General features: G+C 39.0%; 2 protein-coding genes across 2 annotated transcripts in view; one reads left to right on the top strand and one right to left on the bottom strand.

Annotated features, from left to right (window-relative positions):
* Positions 1 to 1,407: 1,407 nt before the first annotated feature.
* Positions 1,408 to 21,889, bottom strand: part of LOC144086399 (uncharacterized) — a 26,176-nt gene continuing 5,694 nt past the window's right edge. Inside the window, exons 3-51 of the mRNA XM_077616367.1 lie at positions 20,338 to 20,448; positions 17,196 to 17,450; positions 17,003 to 17,073; positions 15,909 to 15,951; positions 13,982 to 14,053; positions 12,336 to 12,470; positions 12,205 to 12,249; positions 12,015 to 12,131; positions 11,444 to 11,509; positions 11,308 to 11,343; positions 11,004 to 11,066; positions 10,882 to 10,917; positions 10,737 to 10,778; positions 10,571 to 10,654; positions 10,397 to 10,441; positions 10,236 to 10,310; positions 10,068 to 10,112; positions 9,931 to 9,984; positions 9,737 to 9,800; positions 9,518 to 9,622; positions 9,161 to 9,319; positions 9,060 to 9,068; positions 8,868 to 8,957; positions 8,556 to 8,707; positions 8,279 to 8,348; positions 8,092 to 8,198; positions 7,731 to 7,914; positions 7,577 to 7,642; positions 7,365 to 7,472; positions 7,061 to 7,279; positions 6,829 to 6,990; positions 6,576 to 6,743; positions 6,333 to 6,476; positions 6,107 to 6,217; positions 5,850 to 6,028; positions 5,508 to 5,571; positions 5,351 to 5,425; positions 4,944 to 5,051; positions 4,750 to 4,857; positions 4,571 to 4,642; positions 4,368 to 4,496; positions 4,122 to 4,229; positions 3,904 to 4,059; positions 3,734 to 3,841; positions 3,442 to 3,579; positions 2,905 to 3,021; positions 2,611 to 2,799; positions 2,114 to 2,397; positions 1,408 to 1,922 (exon numbers count right to left, since the gene is read on the bottom strand). Of these exons, the coding sequence (XP_077472493.1) occupies positions 1,665 to 1,922; positions 2,114 to 2,397; positions 2,611 to 2,799; positions 2,905 to 3,021; positions 3,442 to 3,579; positions 3,734 to 3,841; positions 3,904 to 4,059; positions 4,122 to 4,229; positions 4,368 to 4,496; positions 4,571 to 4,642; positions 4,750 to 4,857; positions 4,944 to 5,051; positions 5,351 to 5,425; positions 5,508 to 5,571; positions 5,850 to 6,028; positions 6,107 to 6,217; positions 6,333 to 6,476; positions 6,576 to 6,743; positions 6,829 to 6,990; positions 7,061 to 7,279; positions 7,365 to 7,472; positions 7,577 to 7,642; positions 7,731 to 7,914; positions 8,092 to 8,198; positions 8,279 to 8,348; positions 8,556 to 8,707; positions 8,868 to 8,957; positions 9,060 to 9,068; positions 9,161 to 9,319; positions 9,518 to 9,622; positions 9,737 to 9,800; positions 9,931 to 9,984; positions 10,068 to 10,112; positions 10,236 to 10,310; positions 10,397 to 10,441; positions 10,571 to 10,654; positions 10,737 to 10,778; positions 10,882 to 10,917; positions 11,004 to 11,066; positions 11,308 to 11,343; positions 11,444 to 11,509; positions 12,015 to 12,131; positions 12,205 to 12,249; positions 12,336 to 12,470; positions 13,982 to 14,053; positions 15,909 to 15,951; positions 17,003 to 17,040 (5,007 nt within the window). The 5' untranslated portion in view covers positions 17,041 to 17,073; positions 17,196 to 17,450; positions 20,338 to 20,448 and the 3' untranslated portion in view covers positions 1,408 to 1,664. The remainder of the gene's footprint in view (positions 1,923 to 2,113; positions 2,398 to 2,610; positions 2,800 to 2,904; positions 3,022 to 3,441; positions 3,580 to 3,733; positions 3,842 to 3,903; positions 4,060 to 4,121; positions 4,230 to 4,367; positions 4,497 to 4,570; positions 4,643 to 4,749; positions 4,858 to 4,943; positions 5,052 to 5,350; positions 5,426 to 5,507; positions 5,572 to 5,849; positions 6,029 to 6,106; positions 6,218 to 6,332; positions 6,477 to 6,575; positions 6,744 to 6,828; positions 6,991 to 7,060; positions 7,280 to 7,364; positions 7,473 to 7,576; positions 7,643 to 7,730; positions 7,915 to 8,091; positions 8,199 to 8,278; positions 8,349 to 8,555; positions 8,708 to 8,867; positions 8,958 to 9,059; positions 9,069 to 9,160; positions 9,320 to 9,517; positions 9,623 to 9,736; positions 9,801 to 9,930; positions 9,985 to 10,067; positions 10,113 to 10,235; positions 10,311 to 10,396; positions 10,442 to 10,570; positions 10,655 to 10,736; positions 10,779 to 10,881; positions 10,918 to 11,003; positions 11,067 to 11,307; positions 11,344 to 11,443; positions 11,510 to 12,014; positions 12,132 to 12,204; positions 12,250 to 12,335; positions 12,471 to 13,981; positions 14,054 to 15,908; positions 15,952 to 17,002; positions 17,074 to 17,195; positions 17,451 to 20,337; positions 20,449 to 21,889) is intronic.
* LOC144086398 (uncharacterized) overlaps positions 17,478 to 21,889 on the top strand; it is an 18,109-nt gene continuing 13,697 nt past the window's right edge. Inside the window, exons 1-8 of the mRNA XM_077616366.1 lie at positions 17,478 to 17,549; positions 18,912 to 18,965; positions 19,926 to 20,015; positions 20,131 to 20,175; positions 20,267 to 20,311; positions 20,402 to 20,464; positions 20,865 to 20,918; positions 21,219 to 21,245. Coding sequence (XP_077472492.1) covers positions 17,478 to 17,549; positions 18,912 to 18,965; positions 19,926 to 20,015; positions 20,131 to 20,175; positions 20,267 to 20,311; positions 20,402 to 20,464; positions 20,865 to 20,918; positions 21,219 to 21,245 — 450 coding nt within the window. The remainder of the gene's footprint in view (positions 17,550 to 18,911; positions 18,966 to 19,925; positions 20,016 to 20,130; positions 20,176 to 20,266; positions 20,312 to 20,401; positions 20,465 to 20,864; positions 20,919 to 21,218; positions 21,246 to 21,889) is intronic.

Genomic DNA, 21,889 nt, shown 5'->3' with positions numbered 1-21,889 from the left:
TGGCAGGGAAGCAAATGGGTCATTCGGCATTGGCTGTGTGTGAAATGCGGTCAATGACTGATTGGTTGTCCCTGAATACACAGCGATGGCTGGAAACTTTTACAGAGATCATCAAGGACCTATATTATGGCAACAACTCCTAAAAAAAAAGTACTATAAGGACAAGGGATGCACAAAGACCACCAAAACGTGGGGGTTTTGCCAAGAAAACTGCACTGCCCATCATTTTTCCATCATGCTCAATAAGGCTGGTAAAAAGATCCCTTTCTCCTCTCTGCTCTCTCCCTCTACCTCAATCTTCTGCTTTCATTATCTCAATTGGTCCCTTTTGCACATGAAAATGCAATGTCCACATTGCCAAATTGTATGGGTTTGACAGATGAGCTACAGTCCTTAGAGTGCAAGTGCAGTACTCCCTCCTGTGGTGTGTGAATCAGCGCCCCAGGGGTCCCTCTGTGTTGTACTGGTCTGTGTGAGTGAGCGCGAGGGAGTGAGCTCTGTGTTTGTGTGTGCCTAGCTACACTGTATGCAAGTTGAATCTAAAAATAAAAAATATGATTGTTTTGAAATGTTAACTTTAGCCCGCACCCATAATATTGGAGGGTGGGGTGAAGTTTGGAAATGTAATAACGATGATGTACAATCTTTTTGTGTGTATAAACGTGCACTGTGAAAAGGTAGAGAGAGCACCGCACTGTCAGAGTCCTCTGTCTTATTGCACTGAGTGTTCTTTTGTTTTGCGTATTTCAAAAGATTAAAAAAAGGAAAATCATGTTTGAGGGAAAAAAAGAGTAATGTATTCTGATTGTCACTTGGATTTGTTAAGAGAAATAAATAAATATGAACTTGAAACATGCAATGGAAAAGAATGACTGATTAGGAAATTAATTTTCCACCACTATGTCAAAGGAAAAAAGTAGACATTGTTGTTAGCAGTTTAGAATTTGAATTAGATTTTAGGCTATATGCTTCCTATTGGGACAATTCAAAGAATAAAAGTATAAAGTATAAGTTGCCCAAATGACTTGTATCCATGCCCAAAAAAGTAAAGCAATTTCTGCATAGTAATTTGAAAGGTTGACATTTCTGGTGTTCAAACATAAGATAATTTCTCTTACCTTGCAAACAGCTGGCAAAACTCAAGTCTTGTCCTGGGTGTCCACCCATGTTTATGAGTGGCGAGAGCAAAATGCCCAAGTCTGGTGGTGTGTCAATCACAGGTTCACATAGACTAATCATTCAGACTCAAATTCATGCCTGTGGGAAAGTTATAGTTTATCATCATGAAATTAACAATACAGCGATCTGGATCGTTCCATTCAGATGGCATTACCAAATTATCAATCAATGATTCTTATAAGAGAAGAAGGCAATTGGAAAAACAATAAGACAAACACTTCAATCATATGAGGTGGTGATGGCACTTTAGTGTGATAAAATGTACATGTGACACATGGAAAATCAATTCAAAATGCGCGAGCAAGAGCAGTTAAACATACTAAATCAATTACAGTAAATGTATGAATTTTACATATGCTTGTTACCTTTAATTTGGATACCAAAATTTCTGCAAACTTTGACCTTATTATTCTTGGTATGAACTGAGCACCTGACTTTCCAAAGCATCCTTGTCCTGTAGTTGGGCCAAATCTCCTGGAATTTCTCTACTGTCTAAGGCAGACCTGGCACTGACTAGCCTTGTGTCGCTGCTCTTCAGCAGCCTTGATGGTCGCCGGCCTGGGCCTGGCGAACTCTTTTGTGGGGTGCACAGTAGTTAGCCAGAAGCTGTAGAGATTGGCAAAGTAGTGACAAGCGCCTCGTGCGCCTTGGCACTCAATGATTGGGTGAGTCCGAAAGTCCCTGAGGCAGCTGCCGGGGGATGCCAGTGATTGACCACCACCCTCATCGCCTGCTCCGGTTTCCTGAAAAAAAAAGGATTCAACTCATTTGCAAGGAGTGTAGCATTTATTTTGCATTAGCTTGGTAAAATCAAAATGAGGAAAATTTGCCATTACTTTTTTTCTCTCTTTTTGAATTAACTTCAAATAAAATCAGTCACTTTGCATTTTTTTTACTAATAACCCAATGAGTCCATTCTTCTAATCATACGTACAAGGAGGAAGGAGAATCCCGTCCACAGGCTTCTCCAGCCATATGGGCAAGGGGAAATTGAAGAGTCCTGACTGTGGAAAGCCACAGCGGGCAATGGCGTCTCGCACACGATGCAGCGGCTGATGTGAGATCTGATTTCTTGGCCAAAGAGAGGCATCATGGGTATTGCCGCCGTTGTGGAGAGCCAGTAGGATTTGTCGTTCCGAGCGGAGTAGTGACAGGCAGCTTTGTTGCAATAAGAGAAAGGCATGGTGGAAAACACTGGTAAGCAGGAGCCAGCTTGTCCTGTAAAAAAATGATATTTAGCATAAGTCAAACAATCTAACTTTCACGTTTGTTCACTTAACTTTCATCAACATTTGAAAGCACACAGTGTAGTAGAGAGTAGAGAGGACGATTCCATATTTTTAATGGAAATCGTTCTTTTCCTAAATTGTGACTCATCAACTAAATAATTATTGCCTCCCCCCAAAAAAAATCATGCCTGATTTTACCCACCAAGGTCTTGTGTATGAGCCTTCTCCTGTCCCTCTAGGTAGGCCAGACTGTAGCCTTCCCAAAGCTTATTGCTGCCTTCAGGGCATTGTGGAACTTGAACTGACTGGCTATGAAGAACCAACAGGAAGCCTGAGCTCGTTAACCTTGTATAACCCGGCACTCCTGGGTCACCAGGGGCCCCTGGGCTGCCTGAAAAGTGGATAAATAAATGACAAAAAGAGTATACAAATCAAAGAAAAAAAAAAGAGTATAGAAATGAAATACAATAAAGAACATGTGATTTAAATGAGTCACCTTGAGGCCCAACGAATCCTGGCTGACCAGAATCTCCTTTTTGACCGACTGGACCATCAAAACCTGGAGAACCCGGCCGTCCAGGGAGCCCCTCTGAACCAGGTCGACCTTTTGGTCCTAGAAAATGAATGAAAAATGATTCTCAGTCGAGTGCAGACCTCAACTAAGGCAAAAGAACTCTATTTAGTCATCCATTTTTATTCATTACACAAAATGTGAAAATAATACAAATTCTTTTGTTGCGATTGGCACTTTGAGATACAATGCTTTGAACCTACCCCAAACGGAGAACTGATGCGTCCATAAACATATATACCCTTGCAGATTTTCACATTAAAAAAATGAATACATATACATATATATATATATATATATATATATATATATATATATATATATATATATATATATGTGTGTATATATATATATATATGTGTATATATATATATATATATATATATATATATATATAGATAGATATATATATATATAGATATAGATATAGATATATATATTTATATATATAGAAATACTTGCCTTTTGGTCCGTTAGGCCCAGGTGGACCACTAGCACCTGGGGGGCCAATTGATCCTGGGTAACCAGGTGGTCCCGGTGGGCCATCTGGTTTACTATGCGGCTTTTCAATAATAGTCTCACCACGATCACCCTTAGCACCTGTATATGACAGTTATTTAGGTAATTCGTTAGCAATGCATGACGACTATACAACATGGTAAAACATAAAAGTAATATGTTTGGTTATCCTCACTCTAGCGTCCTAAATAAGTTTTAATCGTATTGTATATGGCGTAGCTTCCGTGATGCTCACCAATGTCTCCAGGTGGGCCAGGTTTTCCGTTCCTACCCGGTGGCCCAGGATCTCCTCTTGGTCCTTTAGGTCCGTGAAAACCTTCGGAACCGGGAGGGCCTCTCTGACCTGTTAATATGCAACAAAGCTTAAGAATAGAAGTTTTGAGTCACCATTGAAGGTGATTTTACCCTTTGGTCCTGGAGTTCCTGGATATGACGACGTTCCTGGATTTCCTTGAGACCCTTTAGCGCCCTTTTGACCTGGACGCCCAGGTGGGCCATCTGGCCCTGGATCTCCTTTGTTGGAAAAGACACCCCCTGGTTCACCCCTCTGACCAGGAGGACCTAAATAGAGAAAAAGATATAAAATAAAAAGGACATTACGCATGAGAATGACATGAAGACACCTTCGAGCCCGGGAGCCCCTTTGTATCCTGGATCTCCAATTGGTCCTGGCAAGGGTTTGTCACATTTTCTCCCGGGGTAACCAGCTTCACCTGGAGAACCAGGTATACCTAATGAAGGAAATACATGGAATTAATTTCAACATTGAAATCAATGTCAACAACTATAGGACACTGACCAATGTCGTTTATTTAAATTGGTAATGCAATGGTTTTTTTCTTGATCTTGATGTGTTGGATATTTGATACCTGGGTCACCTGGTGGACCTATAAGGCCTTTCGGACCAGAATAAGAAGGCCCTGGAGTCCCCTGCGGTCCCATGGAACCTTTATCTCCAGGATAGCCATCTGGTCCTGGAGGTCCTGGGATACTTTTTCCTGGCGATGACAAATAAATCTTTAAGAGGCAAATTTAGATAATAACAACAAATAAAGTGTTAAGATCTTCTTACCACTTGCTCCTTTCAACCCTTTTGGCCCTCTTAGACCATTTAGTCCAGAAAGACCAAGAGGCCCAGGAGTTCCTTATTTAGAAATCAAAACCATATGTATGTTTGGACAAAAGCTTAAAATAAATTCCAAAATACAGTATATTCATTGTCATTAAATACTTATAACACTCAATCAGTACCTGGAGGTCCATTTGGGCCTGGTGGGCCCACAGGCCCCTTATACCCACTATCACCTTCCACACCTGGAACACCAGGATGACCCTGTGGGCCAATGGGTCCAGGAAAACCTACAAAATTAATCTCATAAATGAGGGACTCCAAAGGCAAAAAAATCTTAAATCAATCAGGTTAACAAGTAGATACTAAAAATCACCTGGTCCACCATTTCTTCCTGGTTCACCAGGAATGCCCGGCTGTCCAGGCTTTCCCGGATATCCCCTAGGGCCCAGATCACCTGGTTCCCCTGGATCCCCATTCCGTGCTGGATAAAAAATAAAATGTTATCGAATGTCACCTTTTAAGATGTTTGCTTGTATTTTTTTCGGTCAGATTGGCCAACAGTTGCAGAGACGCAGTTGTTCGCACATGTACATAACAGTTTGCAGGTTTTTAGTCCTACCGAATTTTAGGATACCTTTTCACCAATACAGAGTTTTACAAATGTATTCACTCCCATAATCACCAAAATATGACCCATTGACAACATGAATACAGCATGTACAGAAAAGAGAGTGTTAGTGTTTGTATCAGCACTTTTAGAATGCCATGCTTTCAATTTACCACTTTGTCCCTTTTCCCCTTTCATTCCTTTATGTCCTGGTCTGCCAGGTTGTCCGTATGATTCTCCTTGATCACCTGGAAAATGTTTTGTCTGCTTTAGCCAATTTTGCCATATGATAACCAAATTAGTTTATCCGCTTCGGATTAAAGATTATACCTTTGGTTCCTGGATTTCCTGCAAAGCCTGGATTTCCTGGATGACCTCTTAATCCTGGAACACCCTTTACATAACACAGATGTCCATTTTCAGTATAACTAAATTTCTTTCATGAATTGTTAATATTTCTATGAATGTGTTTTGTAGTGCCTAAACACAGACTAGGAGCAAAAACTGGCAAAAGCAACTGAATGTCATTGAAGGGTATGTGTTGTATAAAAATTACATTCTAAATTGACCATAATGTATAATAAAATTGTGTACATTGTGAAATTATGTACAACACAATAATTATTATCAATATTAATTCACAAAGATAATAATTTAAGATCATTTCTGTACCGGATCTCCATCATTTCCAAGGTATCCCCTTGGTCCAGGAAAACCTTTTGACCCAGGTTCCCCAGGATCTCCAGGTATACCAGATCTGCCTGGGACGCCTGCATCACCTTTGATTCCTGGAATACCAGGGAACCCATCCAGTCCTGGATCACCACTTTCTCCTCTTGGACCCTTTTCACCTAAAGAAAACAAGGTTTTCTCTGTGTTTTGTCTTCAAAACCATACGGTATTATTTATGAAAAGGGTGGCTCAATTGCCTTTTGGCCCTCGTAGACCGGGCTCTCCTTTTCTGCCAGGAACTCCTGGTGCACCCTTATTTAAAATCACAATTTGTGCTGGACCAGGACTTCCTTCAGGACCGCGTTCTCCTAAATGGGGCCAAAATTAGGGATTACATGCATCAGAGACAGATTCAAAAGGTTGTGGTTGGAGTTTCCTTAGCCTTAGTCAATAGCAAATCAGGTAAATCCTTTAACATTATACCTTTAATACCAGGATATCCTGGCTCTCCTGTGCCACCTGGTTGACCATTAAATCCTCTTTCCCCTGGCCTGCCTCTGGGTCCTGGAGTACCAGGAGGGCCTGGTAAACCTTTGATCCCATCCCGGCCAGGAAATCCCAATTGGCCTTAGGATTGAATGAGAAAACAAGTTTGGATTCCATTAGGTTTTTAAATCTGTACCTTGTTTTCATTTGAGTTTCACTGACAGAAATCACATCGCTCACCTTTCTGTCCTGGCCAGCCATCATTTCCAATATCTCCTGGAGGACCAGCAAGGCCTCCAGGTCCTGGGGGGCCGGGTTTACCGGGAAGACCTGGCCGACCTGGTTCACCCACATGACCATGACCAGGTAGCCCAATATCTCCCTTTGAGCCCTTTGGGCCAGGATAGCCTACATGGTATGACATTAGAAGGAATATTCACTTGAAGAAATCAAACCACATCTATAATTGGGAGTTTTAAAAATGTGCTCCCACCTGGTACCCTGGGTCCAGGGTTTCCAGGAGGACCTGGGGGTCCAGGAGGGCCAATTAACTCGTATGATGGACACGGTAGGCCTGGAAGCCCAATAGCCCCACGGTCTCCATCAAATCCTCGTTCTCCTTTTCGACCTCCCCATCCAGGTGGGCCGTGTACACCTGTGAATAATGTCAAATGTTCTATTTTGGCTGAACTAATGTTTGGTAAATGTACTTTGCATCCTCTTGCCTGGATCTCCTCTTCTTCCTGGACTGCCAGGAACCCCTTTCCTTCCTATATTTCCAGGGTGACCAGGTTCACCTGGAGAACCTGGCAAAGCAAAGAGTGCATCTCCAGGGGAACCTTTCCTTCCAGGTTGTCCTGATGGCCCAGGAGGGCCTGGAAGACCATCAATGCTATTTCCGATTGTACCATGGAGACCTGGCTCTCCATCCAAACCTCGTGGCCCTTTTAAAAATACCAAATGTTTATTTACGTAAGTAATTATTAACAATTTCTCCGCTACATTAGATTTTGAAATGTGATTATCAACCTGGAGGTCCAATCACTCCTATTCCACCATCTTCTCCTTTCATGCCTTTAGGTCCAGGGAGTCCTGGGCCTCCTGGGATTCCATCGCTTCCAGGCCAACCTGTTATACCTAAATAGTTTCAAATGAATATACAAATAAACATAACATATTGCAACAAGATTCAATAACGGCATAAAGTTGAGAAGGCAGGCAGGTGCTGTCGGACTTCTTACCTGGCGAGCCTGGTTCTCCCTTAACACCTGGAGATCCAGTTGTATTATCATGACAACATGATTCACCTAATGACACACAGTGAGATTTTTTTTCTAAATCATATGCACGTGCCTTTTAAATGAAGAACTTGATCGATTTAGTAAAGTATCCAACCTCGAGGCCCCTTTCGCCCAGGAATCCCTGGAGTACCCAGATACCCATCATCTCCTTTTGGTCCTGGTGGACCCGGGGGGCCAGGTAAACCAGGGCCTGGGAGCCCGGGAACACCTGAAAAACCTTTGGAACCAACCACACCTGGGTCTCCTTTAGGACCAGGCCTACCTATGAAATCGTCACCCTGTAAAAATGTGCGAGGAACGAATTCAAAACCAGTTCCAAAATATTTAAGCTTCATGTATAAAACTATAAGAAAGAATATAAGTAAACAATATGTATAGTTTATTTTATTTATTTATTTTATAGAGCACATATCTTCTATCCTTTACATCTGCAGTATTTAAAAAAAAATACTTACTTTTGGTCCAGGGTCCCCTCTCTGTCCAGAAGGACCATCAGGGCCACCTTTACCCTGTCGCCCAGGGGAACCAGGATTCCCATTGTCTCCTTGGTTTCCCTTTGTACCTTTTTGATGATAAATAAATGAATAAATATATACATATATTTTGGGGAACTCTGTTTTTAACAATTTAGGCTCTACTCACCTTTTGCTGTGAAAAAACTATCCCCCTTTTCACCTTTTATTCCGCTTTCACCCACATATCCTTTAAAACCCTGTAAAAAAGCATATACTTACTGCAAAACACGTAAAGTGGTTGCAGCATAACTTTTAGTTCAAAACGTTTTATGTTTCCATTTCGACAAACAGCTGATGTTAAAAACATCAATAATGACATTAAAAAAGTGTAAACCTTTATGACAGGAGATCCAATTAATATATTAAGCACTGTATAGTGTTTACTGTAAATTAGAAATGCTCACATGCTTCCCTGCGGGACCATCATCTCCTTTCAGTCCTGGTTCGCCCTTAATTCCTGGAGTGCCCGGTAATCCTGGATCTCCTGGAAAACCCTGCAGACCAGGTGGACCAGGGGGTCCTGCAGTAAACTCACACTTACAGTCTCCTTCGCATCCTGTGGGGATCATCAACCATAAAAAGTTATTAAGTATTAGCACAGCTATCTTCAAAGTGCAATCAGATCTTTAAAAAAAAGACGAGTTGCCAGCAAAGAAATACTTTTTTTTCTCCTGTTTGACTATTGAAATTTACCCCCCAGAAAAGTTACCCGTCACCTTTAATTCCTTTGAGGCCTTTGTTTCCTGGCGGGCCTGGGGGTCCTTTATCGCCAGGTTCGCCTGGATAACCAGGCACACATTCATGGTCTGTAGAATCAACCAAAAAAACAAACGTAAGGCAGTGTCATTTCAAGAGAGATACTTGTACATTGATATTAGAGTTGCTTTAACAAGGGACATCATACTCACCACCACAACCTGGGTGGAATACATAGAAAACACACTTGATTTTAGAGCATGTCATGTCCACAAAATAAGTGAGAAAATCCAACCTCATGGTGTTTTTTTACCTGGTTTACCAGGAATTCCAATGACACCTTTATCTCCACGATGTCCTTTTCTTCCTTTTAGTCCGGGGAGTGGATCAATTAAGTCTGTGAACCTCCCTGGCTCTCCCTTAAATCCCTTGGGACCTGGGGGTCCACGTGGACCAGGCACAGTGGGTTGATCTAAGCAATAAAACAGTTTTGTCAACTACAGAATGTTAGACTCATTGTTAACAGACAGTTTAGGTGCAAGCATTGTTTCATTTGGTGTAAAACCAAGCATACAGTATGCTATTTGATGAAAAAAGAAAAACAAATACACCACTGACTAGCTCAAGCTCAAGTAATGCAGGTAAAAGTTACTCATTACAAACTTCGAACCTGGATTTGGGAGTCCTTTTGGGCCAGGAGGGCCAGTCAGGCCTATTATTCCAGGATCACCAGGTAAACCAGGATTCCCAAGATATCCTTTTTCACCTTTTCTTCCTGCGTATATAATACAATACATTAAAATATGAATTGAGACCTTCCGGACTCAAGGTGAGAGCGGGTTGCAATGAGTAGTCGGTAGCCAATTACAGAGGGCAAAGAAAATCTGACCTCTGACAGCAGAACCTTTCATATACTCTGTAGGCCCAGGTAGACCTGGTTCTCCATGGTAGCCCTGTTAACGTGACAAGATTCATTGGTGAATGACATTGGAAATTTGCAGTTGATCTTTAATTGTAATTCCTCTGTGCATTTACAGTTTTACTAGGGAAGCTGGGTACCATGTTTAATTAAAGAAAACCTACTTTTGGTCCAGGTGTCCCAATGAGACCTGGAAGCCCGTTGTCTCCTGGAAAACCCTGTAGATCAAAATACATACTGTAAATTGGGATATTTTACAGAAATATCAGGAATTCGTTGGTCCTGCCATTGCTGGCTGTACCTCAAATCCTGGTTGTCCTGGCCTACCAGTTGACCCTGGAAACCCCTAAAAAATAAAACAACATTTATATTAAAGAATAAAGCCAAATTCAGCCATTTAAGTGTATCATTCAATGGTATATCAAGCTAGTCTCTGATGTGTATTCATTATCATTGTGAAATAACTTGCCCGCTGTCCAGGAAAACCAAGAATTCCATCCTCTCCTTTCATTCCTTGAATGTCGTATGAGTCTCCTTGACGACCCTTTTGGTTAAAGAAAAAAAAAGAAATAAAAACATCAATATGATGAACACCCTGATTTCTGTAAGTATCAGAATATTCAATCTCACTTGTTTTCCCTTTGGTCCACATGGTCCCGGAAAACCGGAGTCACCCTGAAATTCCCCAAAGGGATAAAGCATGAGGGAGTAATATTTGTGAGTATACATATATATATATACCTAAATGGTTTTTTCTCATGATTGACAAAATCAATCACAAGATTTGCAACGACTCAACTACACCTTGGAACCTTTTGGTGGGAGGATGCCAGTGGGCAACACAATGATTTCTTGGGGTCCTGGTTCACCGGGTGGGCCTTGTTCACCCTGGTGCAGTACATGGAAAGTGTAACAGATCTTTGCACCATGTTTCAACAAGGCCATTCTTAGACCAAAATTGGCATCTTACATCATCTCCATTTGTGCCTGGCTGTGGTCTTCCAGGGTCACCCTGACCAAACATAACATGATTTTGTTATCCTTTTTATGTAGGTTAATAGTATTATGATATAATATAGAGCTGCAAAAAAGTTCTTATATGGCGAGTAACTCACTGGTGGTCCTCGAACACCTTTAAAACCTTCCGTGCCCTAATTAGGGTAACAGAGACATTGATGATCACTAAATGGTAGTGGTACATGTATTATAGTCATTACATAAAATACAGTATATTTACTGGATTTCCAGGTGGTCCTGGAGCACCCAAGTCGCCTTTAGGTCCAAGACGGCCGAGTTCACCCTAAATAAAAGGAAATTAATGTACCTTGGGGTCAGAGTGAGAACGATCTTCAAAGTGTAGTGCCTGTTGTACTTAATAAAACTCAGATGGGGTAATGTGATATATACTATATAATGCAATACAATCACTAACACAATACAACCTGTTCTGTGATTTGGTATTAGTATATGAATGGCAAGCTTTAACTTAGGATGTAATGTAATATATACGATTTTAATTCATGTAAATATAACTTGCATACCGGTAGACCAGGACCTCCAGGTAGACCAGGATCTCCCTGTCAGAAAATAATAAAATTGTGTAAATAGAAATAACAGTGATCAAAGTCAATGACAGCCTTAAATAATGTATTTTTCCTTATTTTAAAGGAATCTTACAGGAAGTCCAGGAAGGTAATCAGCAAATGTGGGTTCTCCTTTTTGTCCTTTTGGGCCACTGAATCCCTGGTAAGGAGGGATACAATTATTTTATGCTGATATGGATTTTAAAAATAAATAAATAGTTATTTCATATGACAAACTCGTGAACCTGAATATTGCCTGCATGTAAATGAAACCGTAGATGTGGAATGCTCAAATGTTGTTAAAAAAATAATTTAGAAATAATTTTAATATACTGTTGTAGTTGCAGTTTTTAAAATAAATGGCAATTTGAACATTTCAATCAGTGCTTTTATTTCCGTAACACCAATGGTGGTACTTTTTTTTTAGAACCACTGATCTAAATAAAGCTCCTCAACTCACTTCAACAAAACTTTGAGAGCAAAGGAAAACTTTTATTGCTTTAGCCTGAGCAAAAAAAAAGATGCAAATACTAGATACGTCTGAGTTATCACTCCAATCCCTGACCATTTTCCCTTTCCTTTTGAAAATGTTAATTTCATTCAAGACCAATGAAAGTCTTGGTCACAGGTGAAACAGCAGAAGCAAATGTAGCTTTTCTACTCACGGGAGATCCATGCAGACCGTCTGCAGCAGGAAAACCGGGACTGCCAGGTTGACCCGCAGCCCCCTTACAACCATCTGTTCCAGGATAACCGGGCTCACCACCCGCCCCAGGGTGACCCTAAAATCATAATTAGATACCTTAACGATTGTACATGACGTGAGAGGGGGTTTCTGAGCGGTGCTTGACTCACCAATGAGCCCTCATGTCCAGGAAAACCTGGCGGACCAGTTTTGCCCTAAAATGTCCAGTAGATGAAAACATCTTAAAACATTTCTCATTTATCACATTGTCACAATGCTTAATTTGAATAAATATGCTCACTCGGGCTCCTTTGGGTCCTTCTGGCCCTGGTGATCCTTGCGCTCCCATCCTTCCTTTCTCTCCGTGCCGTCCCAAAATGCCCCATGGTCCCATTTGCCCACTTGGTCCTTGCTTGCCTATTTTACCAGGCGCGCCCTAGAAAGAAACCGTATTAGCCACACTGTTGAAATATATTTTACGTCAATCTATTATTTATTGTATGTATACTGTTTGTAATTGCTTATCTGGATTTCTTCCTCACACAATAATGGAAAATGATGCATTCTAGTATTGATGTAAACCAGTTGAGAAACCATGGTATTAAAAACTAATGGATAATTTACCGAGCCACTCAATTACGCGGTCATTGGTAAATTTGTTCAACTGCAGCAGAGGACATAAAGATGAGTGAGATCATATTCTTGTGTGAAAGATATATATGCACTTTCTGCCATCCATTCATCAAGATAATTTCATTGTTCTGCCTGTCTCTAGGAATTACAGTCATAGATGGAAGAACAAAGAGTTATTCATGAAGTAGTGTCAGGAAAGATCATTTAAGAGTAGGCCAACTTTTATCATGTGGGCACTCTATATCGGTGAATTAGCACACTGTGAAGTGAGTGTCTTCCATGTTTTTAGTAGAAGGGCATATTTTTATTGGACTTTCTACCATCTCGTGCCCGTTTGCAAGCTGCTTGTATCAATAACTCATTGGCACTACTGACGGTGATATATGTCCATTCTGGGTTGGTGGTCTAGTAGTGAAAAAACAAAATCTTTTAAGATGTCTTTGGCCTGGCCATTCAGAAGCCTGCTCCTTGTCGCTGGGAAGACAAGCAACACTACATTGCTCAATTCCTCCTTGGACTCATTTCCTGTCAGGAGCCTTCCCCGTATGCTCCAAATTTTTAATCGTATATGTTTTATCGCCTTTGCTCCGACCCTTCCCGATCATATTGGCTATATGGGATGGGCTGGGGTGAGTTTCAATTTTATTTTTTAGTTGCTCTACCAGTGTGCCGCGGCAACGCATACAGTGTCCTCGACTGTGTGAGGAAGGTGTGAAGTTATGTGTTATGTGTCATGTTCCACTTAAATTTTTAAATTTTTTTTATTATTATTATTTTATTTTATTTATTTTATTTTATTTTATTTATTTTATTTATTATTCTTATTTTTTTATCCTTGTGAATCTTTGTATTTTATGTCTTGCAATGCTATTAAGTGAAAGAATACCTTTAAGGGACAATATGGAAATAAAACGTGAACCCACTTTTATCAGTAAAATATCATTCATTCACATTCCATTTCTCCTACTTGTCATGGCCAAAGACGTAAACTTTCAAAGTAGAATATTAAATGATTCAGAATAGAATTTTAGAAAAACAAAAGTAATTGCCCAATGGCAACACTATTGAAAACATCTAGTACGATCTCGTTCTTCACCAGCAGAGGGCCCTAAATATTACAAGCTGGTCTGCCTCAGTCACAGCGTTTAATGTCATTTTTTTGTTTTTATAATTTACATTTGAGATTTTAGAATATGAAAGGACATGTGAGTGTTGTTATAAAAAAAAACAGATTCATTTAAATATGTCTCTGTTTTATTTGGGTTGTATTTGATTAGGATTGATTAGAATATCTTGATAAGAGATAATACTCACCCGTGCCCCTTTGGCAGGGAGGCATCGACACTGAGTGCAGTCTCTACCATCACATGGACCATCAGCAATTCCCTAAAAAAGAACACAAAAATATATCTTAATCACAAACTATTGATTAGATTAGGAGAGTGGTAACTATTGATCAGAATAAGAGAAAGTGTATGACAAGCAGGGACACTACGAGGTCCTGTTAAAGCCATTCCTTGTGATTTTGCAGGAGAATAAAAATCAGACTTTCCTGGGAAAAGTGGAAAGCCTCTGAAGGAATGCTCCTAACAGGTTTAACAAATGACCAAATATGGACCCCTGACCTTGATGCGAGAGATGTGGGAGCTTTATCATTTTTCAAATAGTTTGAGAGGCTGCTAACAAGCAACTCCACACCTACAAAAGCAGAAAGTTCCCAGCCAAAACGAAAGACATTTACTTCCCTGACAAACATCGAGAAATGTTTTGCTAACAAGCCAAAATATTTGGAGGAGTTTTATACAACAGATACTGAAATCCATGTTGCTTTCAACTTTGTCAACAGGCGAAACCCAAGCCAAGTCAATAATTTAGTTTGAAATACTTTATATTTACTGTGTGTAGAAGAAACGGCAAAATCTTAGTTGGATAGAAAGGAGAAAAGAAACTTAAGGAATTCATAACAGATAAGGGGAACTGTCCAACCTACTAGAATAATTAGAATCTGAAATCAAATGGAAGTTTTGAAGTATTTATACATTGCGGCACCTTCAGTCAGAATAAGGATCAATGTTTCATTCCTGGAATAAGAATTAAATAAAGAAAAAGAAAACCCAATGCAATCGGGGTGCCATGTTGAGACAAAATCGGGGGCGTGCAGTGGCAGTATGCAGAAATCAATGGAGTTTGTAGGGTCTAATCCATACTATGGCTCTCAGGTTTTATGCAAATTAGACTTTTTAAGTGTTGAACATCGTTTAAGAATGTATCAAGAATGTTGTATGCTATTCAATGCATCAACATATCTCATAAAACCTCTAAACTGGTCACTTGCTGGACTTCATCCAGCAAATGTTGACCACCATTGTATATGTTGGATAATTTAATTTTTCAATGTTAGGATTAACATGAAAATCGAGCCAATAATTGAGTTATTTCATTACGTGAAACGAGAAAACGTTTTGGCCGATTTGGCTTCTCCTTTGAAATTGATTTAAATATTATATAATGAGTCTGGTGATTGGTCAATTGTAGGGTTAAATCTATAATGCAGTATGTTCATTTATTTATTTCTGAATTTAAACACCTGGAGTGTTATTGTATTTGAAGATGTTTTCTCTGTGTGTTTACTGTTTTCGGAGAAATTGTTGAATTTGTATATGTCTGATTTACCAGCTGTTATAACAGTTTAGTTTTCTTTATAGTCAGGCTTGATTTTTTTATGTCCTCTCTTAAGCATGTTTAATACAGTGTGATATACAAATGCATGCGGCCACACACATTCATATGGATATCCACACGTAAATATCCACGGAATAATTAACATAAACTGTTTCGGTAAGTAAAATGATTGCAATTCTTGGATTGTACAAGTTGTTTATACATCCTCTCATGTACAGCTGCCCTTGCTGAAAGGCCCGGTTTATAAAAATCAAGACATAACACAGCAATAAAGTTCACAGCGTGCATTTAAACTGGCTCACGCTGGCATAATCCAAATGGGATTATGAAGGAGTAAGGGATAAGAAATTGCCACATGGCAGGGTGCTTTTACAGAATATCACAATAAAATGCAAAAGGGCTATAATATTTCACTATATAGTGACGGAAAATTTTTAAACACATTAGGCTGCAATGCAGTCTACTTAAATAGTCATACATTGTGTTTATAGCAGCCTGATGCGCTACTTCTCATTTTTAGTTGTTCCATTAATGAACAAGGTTGTAGTAAATTACTTACTGCATTAATCTGCGGTGCAATGATGAGCACAACGAGGATCCACCTGTAAAGATAAAAATATTGACTGCATGTATATTTTATTGGTCTCAGAATCTAGGACAATTTATCCTTGATTTTATTCATGTAGTAAACAAATGCTCTCCAAAAAAGTACCCCAAAAAATCAATTTTCTGCAACATATACATTGTATCGTGCACAGAATTTATAAGGCCACTATTCAGTGTAAACATTCTGCAAATTGCGATTGCAGATGTGTTGGTTGTGTAGGTAAACATTTAAGAAGTGTGTTTAGGAAGGTCATGATATATTTTAACTGCTTAACATTCAGGGAAAGTGATTATATGAGCATATTTGGTTAGGGATCAACACTACATAACACAGTGTTAAATTATCCAACTAAAATCAATCATTAAGTCATTATTAATTTGAGCAACAGAGCAACAAAGCAACAAAACTAGCTCTCTGCTGAATTAACATGGTTTATGCGAACCACAAGTTAGGCAACATCACTATTGCAAAAATGAAACATCTTTGACGAAAATAATTACAGTGGTGCCTTAGCCTTTTAAAGCCCAAACCGCCAAATAACTGACAACAAATTAAAATTATTTAAAATATGAGCCTTTAATGGTCCCTCAGGACAAAAATACTACAAAATTTAAAGTATAATTTGTCACAAATCTGTAAAATAAAACATCATCTCTCCCCAACCTATTTCAGCACTGAAGGCGACACAATAGTGGTTAAAAAATGAATAAGTGATTTAATAATCTATCCCTTCTCTGAACCGCTTATCTTCACTTGGGTCAAAAGTGTGCTGGAGCCTATTCCTGTGGCTCTAATCTAATCTAATTTTATTTGATCTCAATCGAAATGGATCATAATATGACACCATTAAAATAAGCAGAAATACTGTTTAGGTTTACAGAGATCTGTTTTCAAAAATCATACATTTTATTTCAAAGGGGACCTCTGGATTTTGTATGATTTGCATACATATCCACAATGGTGTATTTTCACAGAAAAAAACAATTTAATGAATAACAAAACATTTTTTTTAAATTGAATTGTACATTACAATGTACTGGGCTCACCTGAGAGCTGCACGTGACAATCTCATCTTGGCCTGCATCTGAACATTGAACCACTGAACTCAGCAGCTCACCTGCGACAAATACAAATGTTGCATGAAACATTGATAAGATAGAAACCTGCAAACAAACATTTTAAAACATGACTTCTTTTTCTCTTCAAATGAATCAGTGACAAAGAATTCATCAATCTCACCCAAATTCAGGCAGTCAAACTCACTCTACTTAGGATGATGTCCAACAAGATGCAACTGTCGAAAGGAAAAAAGTGAGGCAGATGAGGATGAGCTTGTAGTTTCAGGCCGGACGTCATCTATGCGCCTCCCCTTTCTCAGGGTCACGCAATCAAGGAGCATGAAAATGAATGTAAAAACTGTGCAAGCTGTGCATCGCAGTCCCAGCATCCATGCGCTGATGCTGACAGTGCTCGTGGCGCCTTGTCTTGTAATTTCTGCAGAGATAAGGACGGGGGAAAATCATGGGGAGAAGAACCTTGCTTCTTCCTCTTATCCTTTTAGCTGCAATGCTGATGGATACTGGTGCCAAGAAGGTAAGAACATTTGTCAAGGATACAGCAATCATTTAGGTCGGCTTGTATGAGACCAAAAGTTGCTTTTATTTTGGGGATATTTTAAAAAGTGTATTCCATGTTGCACTCAAGTTAGCTTTGATTTTTATTGTTTGCAACGGGAGTGCCTGCCAACATCCTGACGAGAAGTTTGTTTGTGTGTGAATGTAAGCATGCAAAATCCTCTGTGGTGGGCCATGTTGGTGGTCCTTTTTGTGAAATGACTTTGGGAGCAAAAAGAGGGAAACAATGCTGAATTCAACAAAATAATCATCCAGAAACTGAGAGAACAAGACTTTAGTCACCTAGATCAGTGTTTCCAGATCTTTGACTATTTAAAGTGCATATTTTCTAAGATATGCAATTTCACAACAGACTACAAAATTTAAAAAATAACTCCTAAAAATGCTATGTTACTCAGTGTGAAATATGGCACTGCTAATTTGAAAACAGTTAATATACTCTTGCATGAAAGGAATTAACCGTTAACTCTCATTTATACCATCTAAACCGTGTGCTAGTAATTGCTGTCTAGAATAGGATACTATTTGTAGTAAATTATCACAAAGTTTAATTATAATAAAAAGGAATAAGGAAGTTGCAATTGCACTGCATGGCCACTATAGGATTCAAAGTGCTAAATCTTTAAGTAGTTAGGGGAGGTCCGGGTCATGCCCTTTGTTGTCATAATTTCACCCCATTTTAGCTCCACCCCAAAAAAGGAAAAAGAGTTGATTGCTACACCTCAGCCATTTAGTGCTACTTCATATACTCACTGCTTCCATATCAATGTTTCTTAACCCTTTTTTTTACCAATGCAAACTATTTAAAATGAGAAACATCTCATGGCACATCACTACACAAAATTATAAGAATACAATCTTTTTAAATTGAATTAAATTCTGCCTCACTTTACTGTATGCCAATGAAAATGATAAGTAGAAATATTTTTTTGTCATAAACAAAGGATTATTGCCACACTAATTCCATACTTTTCACTAATCACGACTTTAGTTTTTTGAATCCACAGCAGTCAGTTATCTTCAGCAGCCATATAATAACAATCATAAAGCAAAACACTGGCTTTTAGGCCTCCACTAAAAGGTAAAAGATCGTATTCATATCACAGAGTGTGCCATGTAATTTGATGGCTTGCGGCTATTGGAAGAAATCTATCACATCTCCTTCCTCCTGTATTGATATCCCAGGCATCCCTCCACACACATAAACAAGGCGGGGAATCGAGTAAACTTAAAGCTTATCAAATACAATGATCGCTCATAATGTATGATCATATTGTTCTTGGAAAATAAGTGTAATAGTCGACTGTGTTATTTGTTACAGTGCGTATGCAAAGGAAAGGGACCATGTCACTGTCCCGGGGTCAAAGGTTCCAGGGTGAGTGTGGCCAATCATCTTCTGTGGGGGATTTGATGACATATGATGACAATTAGGCGTTTTGTCGAGTCAATGATGATGACAAAGCCTATGTCCGATTATTATTATTATTAATATGGTTCGTATTTTGGTTGAAATTGCCAGTTTTGTCTTTGGACAAACACTATTCATTTGAGGTGTGGATGAATAAGGCAAGAACAAACTCTGAGTCGATAATTTCAAATAAAAAAATTCAACGTTAGCATTAACATGACAATCGAGCCCATAATTGAGTCATTTAATTACGTGAAACGACAAAACGTTTTGGCTGATTTGGCTTCTCATTTGAAATTGATTTAAATATTATATAATGATTCTGGCGATTGGTCAATTGTAGGGTTAAATCTATAATGCAGTATGTTCATTTATTTATTTCTGAATTTAAACACCTGGAATGTGTTATTGTATTTGAAGATGTTTTCTCTGCGTGTTTACTGTTTTCGGAGAAATGGTTGAATTTGTGTATGTCTGATTTACCAGCTGTTATAACAGTTTAGTTTTCTTTATAGTCAGGCTTGATTTTTTTATGTCCACTCTTAAGCATGTTTAATACAGTGTGATATACACATGCATGTGCCCACAAACATTCATATGGACAAACAGGAATAAGCTTCTCGACATTTTTGTGTCCTTCACTGTACAGAAATACCAGATGACGTCAAGTCCAAACTTTTGTGGTCGAATGTTCTTTACGTGGCCCACTTTAAAGAATCGCAGCTGTTTCTGCGGATATAAATTACAATTGATTGGTTCTCAGAAGCAGGCATTAATTAATGACTCTGGACTCTAGCTAGAAAATGCTGTTGTTATTTCATTTCATGTTCTCATAGGAATGGTCTGCTTAAGGTTTGCACTTTTTAGAAAATCTTAATAAGATCGGAGTCTGAACTTTCTTCCGTTATACTTTTTGGTCCCTTATAGGGGGACAGGGGCATTCCAGGAACTCCAGGTCTTCCAGGACCAGAAGGTCGTAAAGGAACGGATGGTCATGCTGGGCTAATTGGACCCAAGGTGGACCTTACCCCAGTTTTAATTCTACTAATAAAAACAACATATAGTATCTACTTTAATCTATACTCTTAAAATTTTAATGGTAATATTCATTATTGTGTTCTGTCTTTGCCAGGGTAACAGCGGACCTGATGGACATGCCGGTCTTCCAGGAGATCCGGTAACAACATAAAACACATCGCTGTGTATATTTTTGGGATATCAAAGTTTGGACTAACAACACGCATTACATTTGTTGTTGTGTGTGACAGGGTCCCGATGGCAAAGACGGTTTTGCAGGCTCCCACGGTTTACCGGTGCACTTTAACTCTGCTTTATTTACCTGAATTGTTGACATGCTTGTCCTCTGATTGATTGAGTGCTGATGCCCATTTCCTCGTTCGCAGGGTATTCCGGGTCTGCAGGGCCCACCTGGGCCACCGGGGGGTCATGGCTGCAATGGAACAGATGTGAGATAAAGGCTTTCATGTTCACATAACACTTCTTTCAAAGGGAAACGGAAACTTAACTGAGTGAGAGTGGAAAGTGTTGACATTCCAACTTTATCTGTTTGTTCAGTTTGGGTAAATTGTCTTCCAGGTAAAAGGCCCAAAAAATGTATAGATGAACTTAAATTGACCTCTAAACATTTGAATGCACCTTTCTACCAGGGTTTTGGTACTTTTTGAGCAACTTGCTGCCAACTGTTATTTTTTCATTCGCTGTGTATATCTTTTGCAATCTGCCTACAACATATTCATACTAAGCTCAGTAGCTGACTGAAACTAACTGACTCTTGGTTATAAATTGTTAAATTCAATTACATTGGAATTCCCATTTGAAGGTTCATATGTATTTTTTTTGTTTTAGGGAGAAAATGGTATTCCTGGTGCTCCTGGTATTCCTGGACTTGATGGACCTCCTGTAAGATAATTTTTCAATATCTAACGACTGCCACAATAAAATGGGTATTCACAATATAAACAAAGTAACATGTAGTGATTATTATTGATGTGAAAAGAGGATATCCAATCTGTCCAATTGAAACTATATTTCACAAGTACACATGTAAACATCCTTATGTGAGTAATGGTTCAACACTTGAAAACTACAAAAAGTGACTGTTGTTTGATGCCAAATTCCGAATTTCCCAATGTCATTTTGCATGATATCATAATTGCTACATGTTTGATATTAAACTTGACTCACTTTTTTAATTCACAGGGTCCACCGGGCCCTGCTGGACCAAAGGTAGGTAATAAAATAGTGGCTGTGCCTGTTAGAAACGGTTGCTAAGCAGTGTTTATTTTAGGAAGAGTGAACAAGTGCACAGAACTGCCATTTTGAAGTTTGGTTTTTGGGAGGATTTTGCCTGATGTAACAAAAAAAAAGATGATAAATCCTAATAACATGACTGGGCACTTACAGGTGAACCTCTCCGAGCTCCCCGAACTCATTTTGGAATACATTCAATTGGGACCAATAACTTCCTTCAATATTAGCTTTGATATTTGCTACTAGATTACTAGCTGAATTGCCCTTTCAATCACATTTCAAGTATAAAAAATGAAATCATTACTTTTGCTATAAGAAAAATCACAGGAATTACGTTTTACTTGCTTATATTTTATGATATGGTTAATGTGTTCTTCCTTATTGGCTATCTTCCTCGTCTTATTCATGAAGCTCGAGGAATACTAATTCTTGATATCAGAAGGGAATTAGTGAGAATTAAAACCATTGACCAATGAAATACAACCCTCTGTTATATGAACAGAGCTATAGAAAAATGTCATGTACATATATCCACTGTGGATTGCCTTTTGCTTCTTTTTATTAGGTTTATTGACTTAACGATTGTGTTAATCAGGGGAAATATCGCTAAATTACTACAC

The sequence above is a fragment of the Stigmatopora argus genome, chromosome 12 (assembly GCF_051989625.1).
Source record: "Stigmatopora argus isolate UIUO_Sarg chromosome 12, RoL_Sarg_1.0, whole genome shotgun sequence".
Classification (NCBI taxonomy): domain Eukaryota; kingdom Metazoa; phylum Chordata; class Actinopteri; order Syngnathiformes; family Syngnathidae; genus Stigmatopora; species Stigmatopora argus.
The sequence above is the reverse complement of the archived record's forward strand: the minus strand, read 5'-3'. Positions and strand labels throughout refer to the sequence as shown.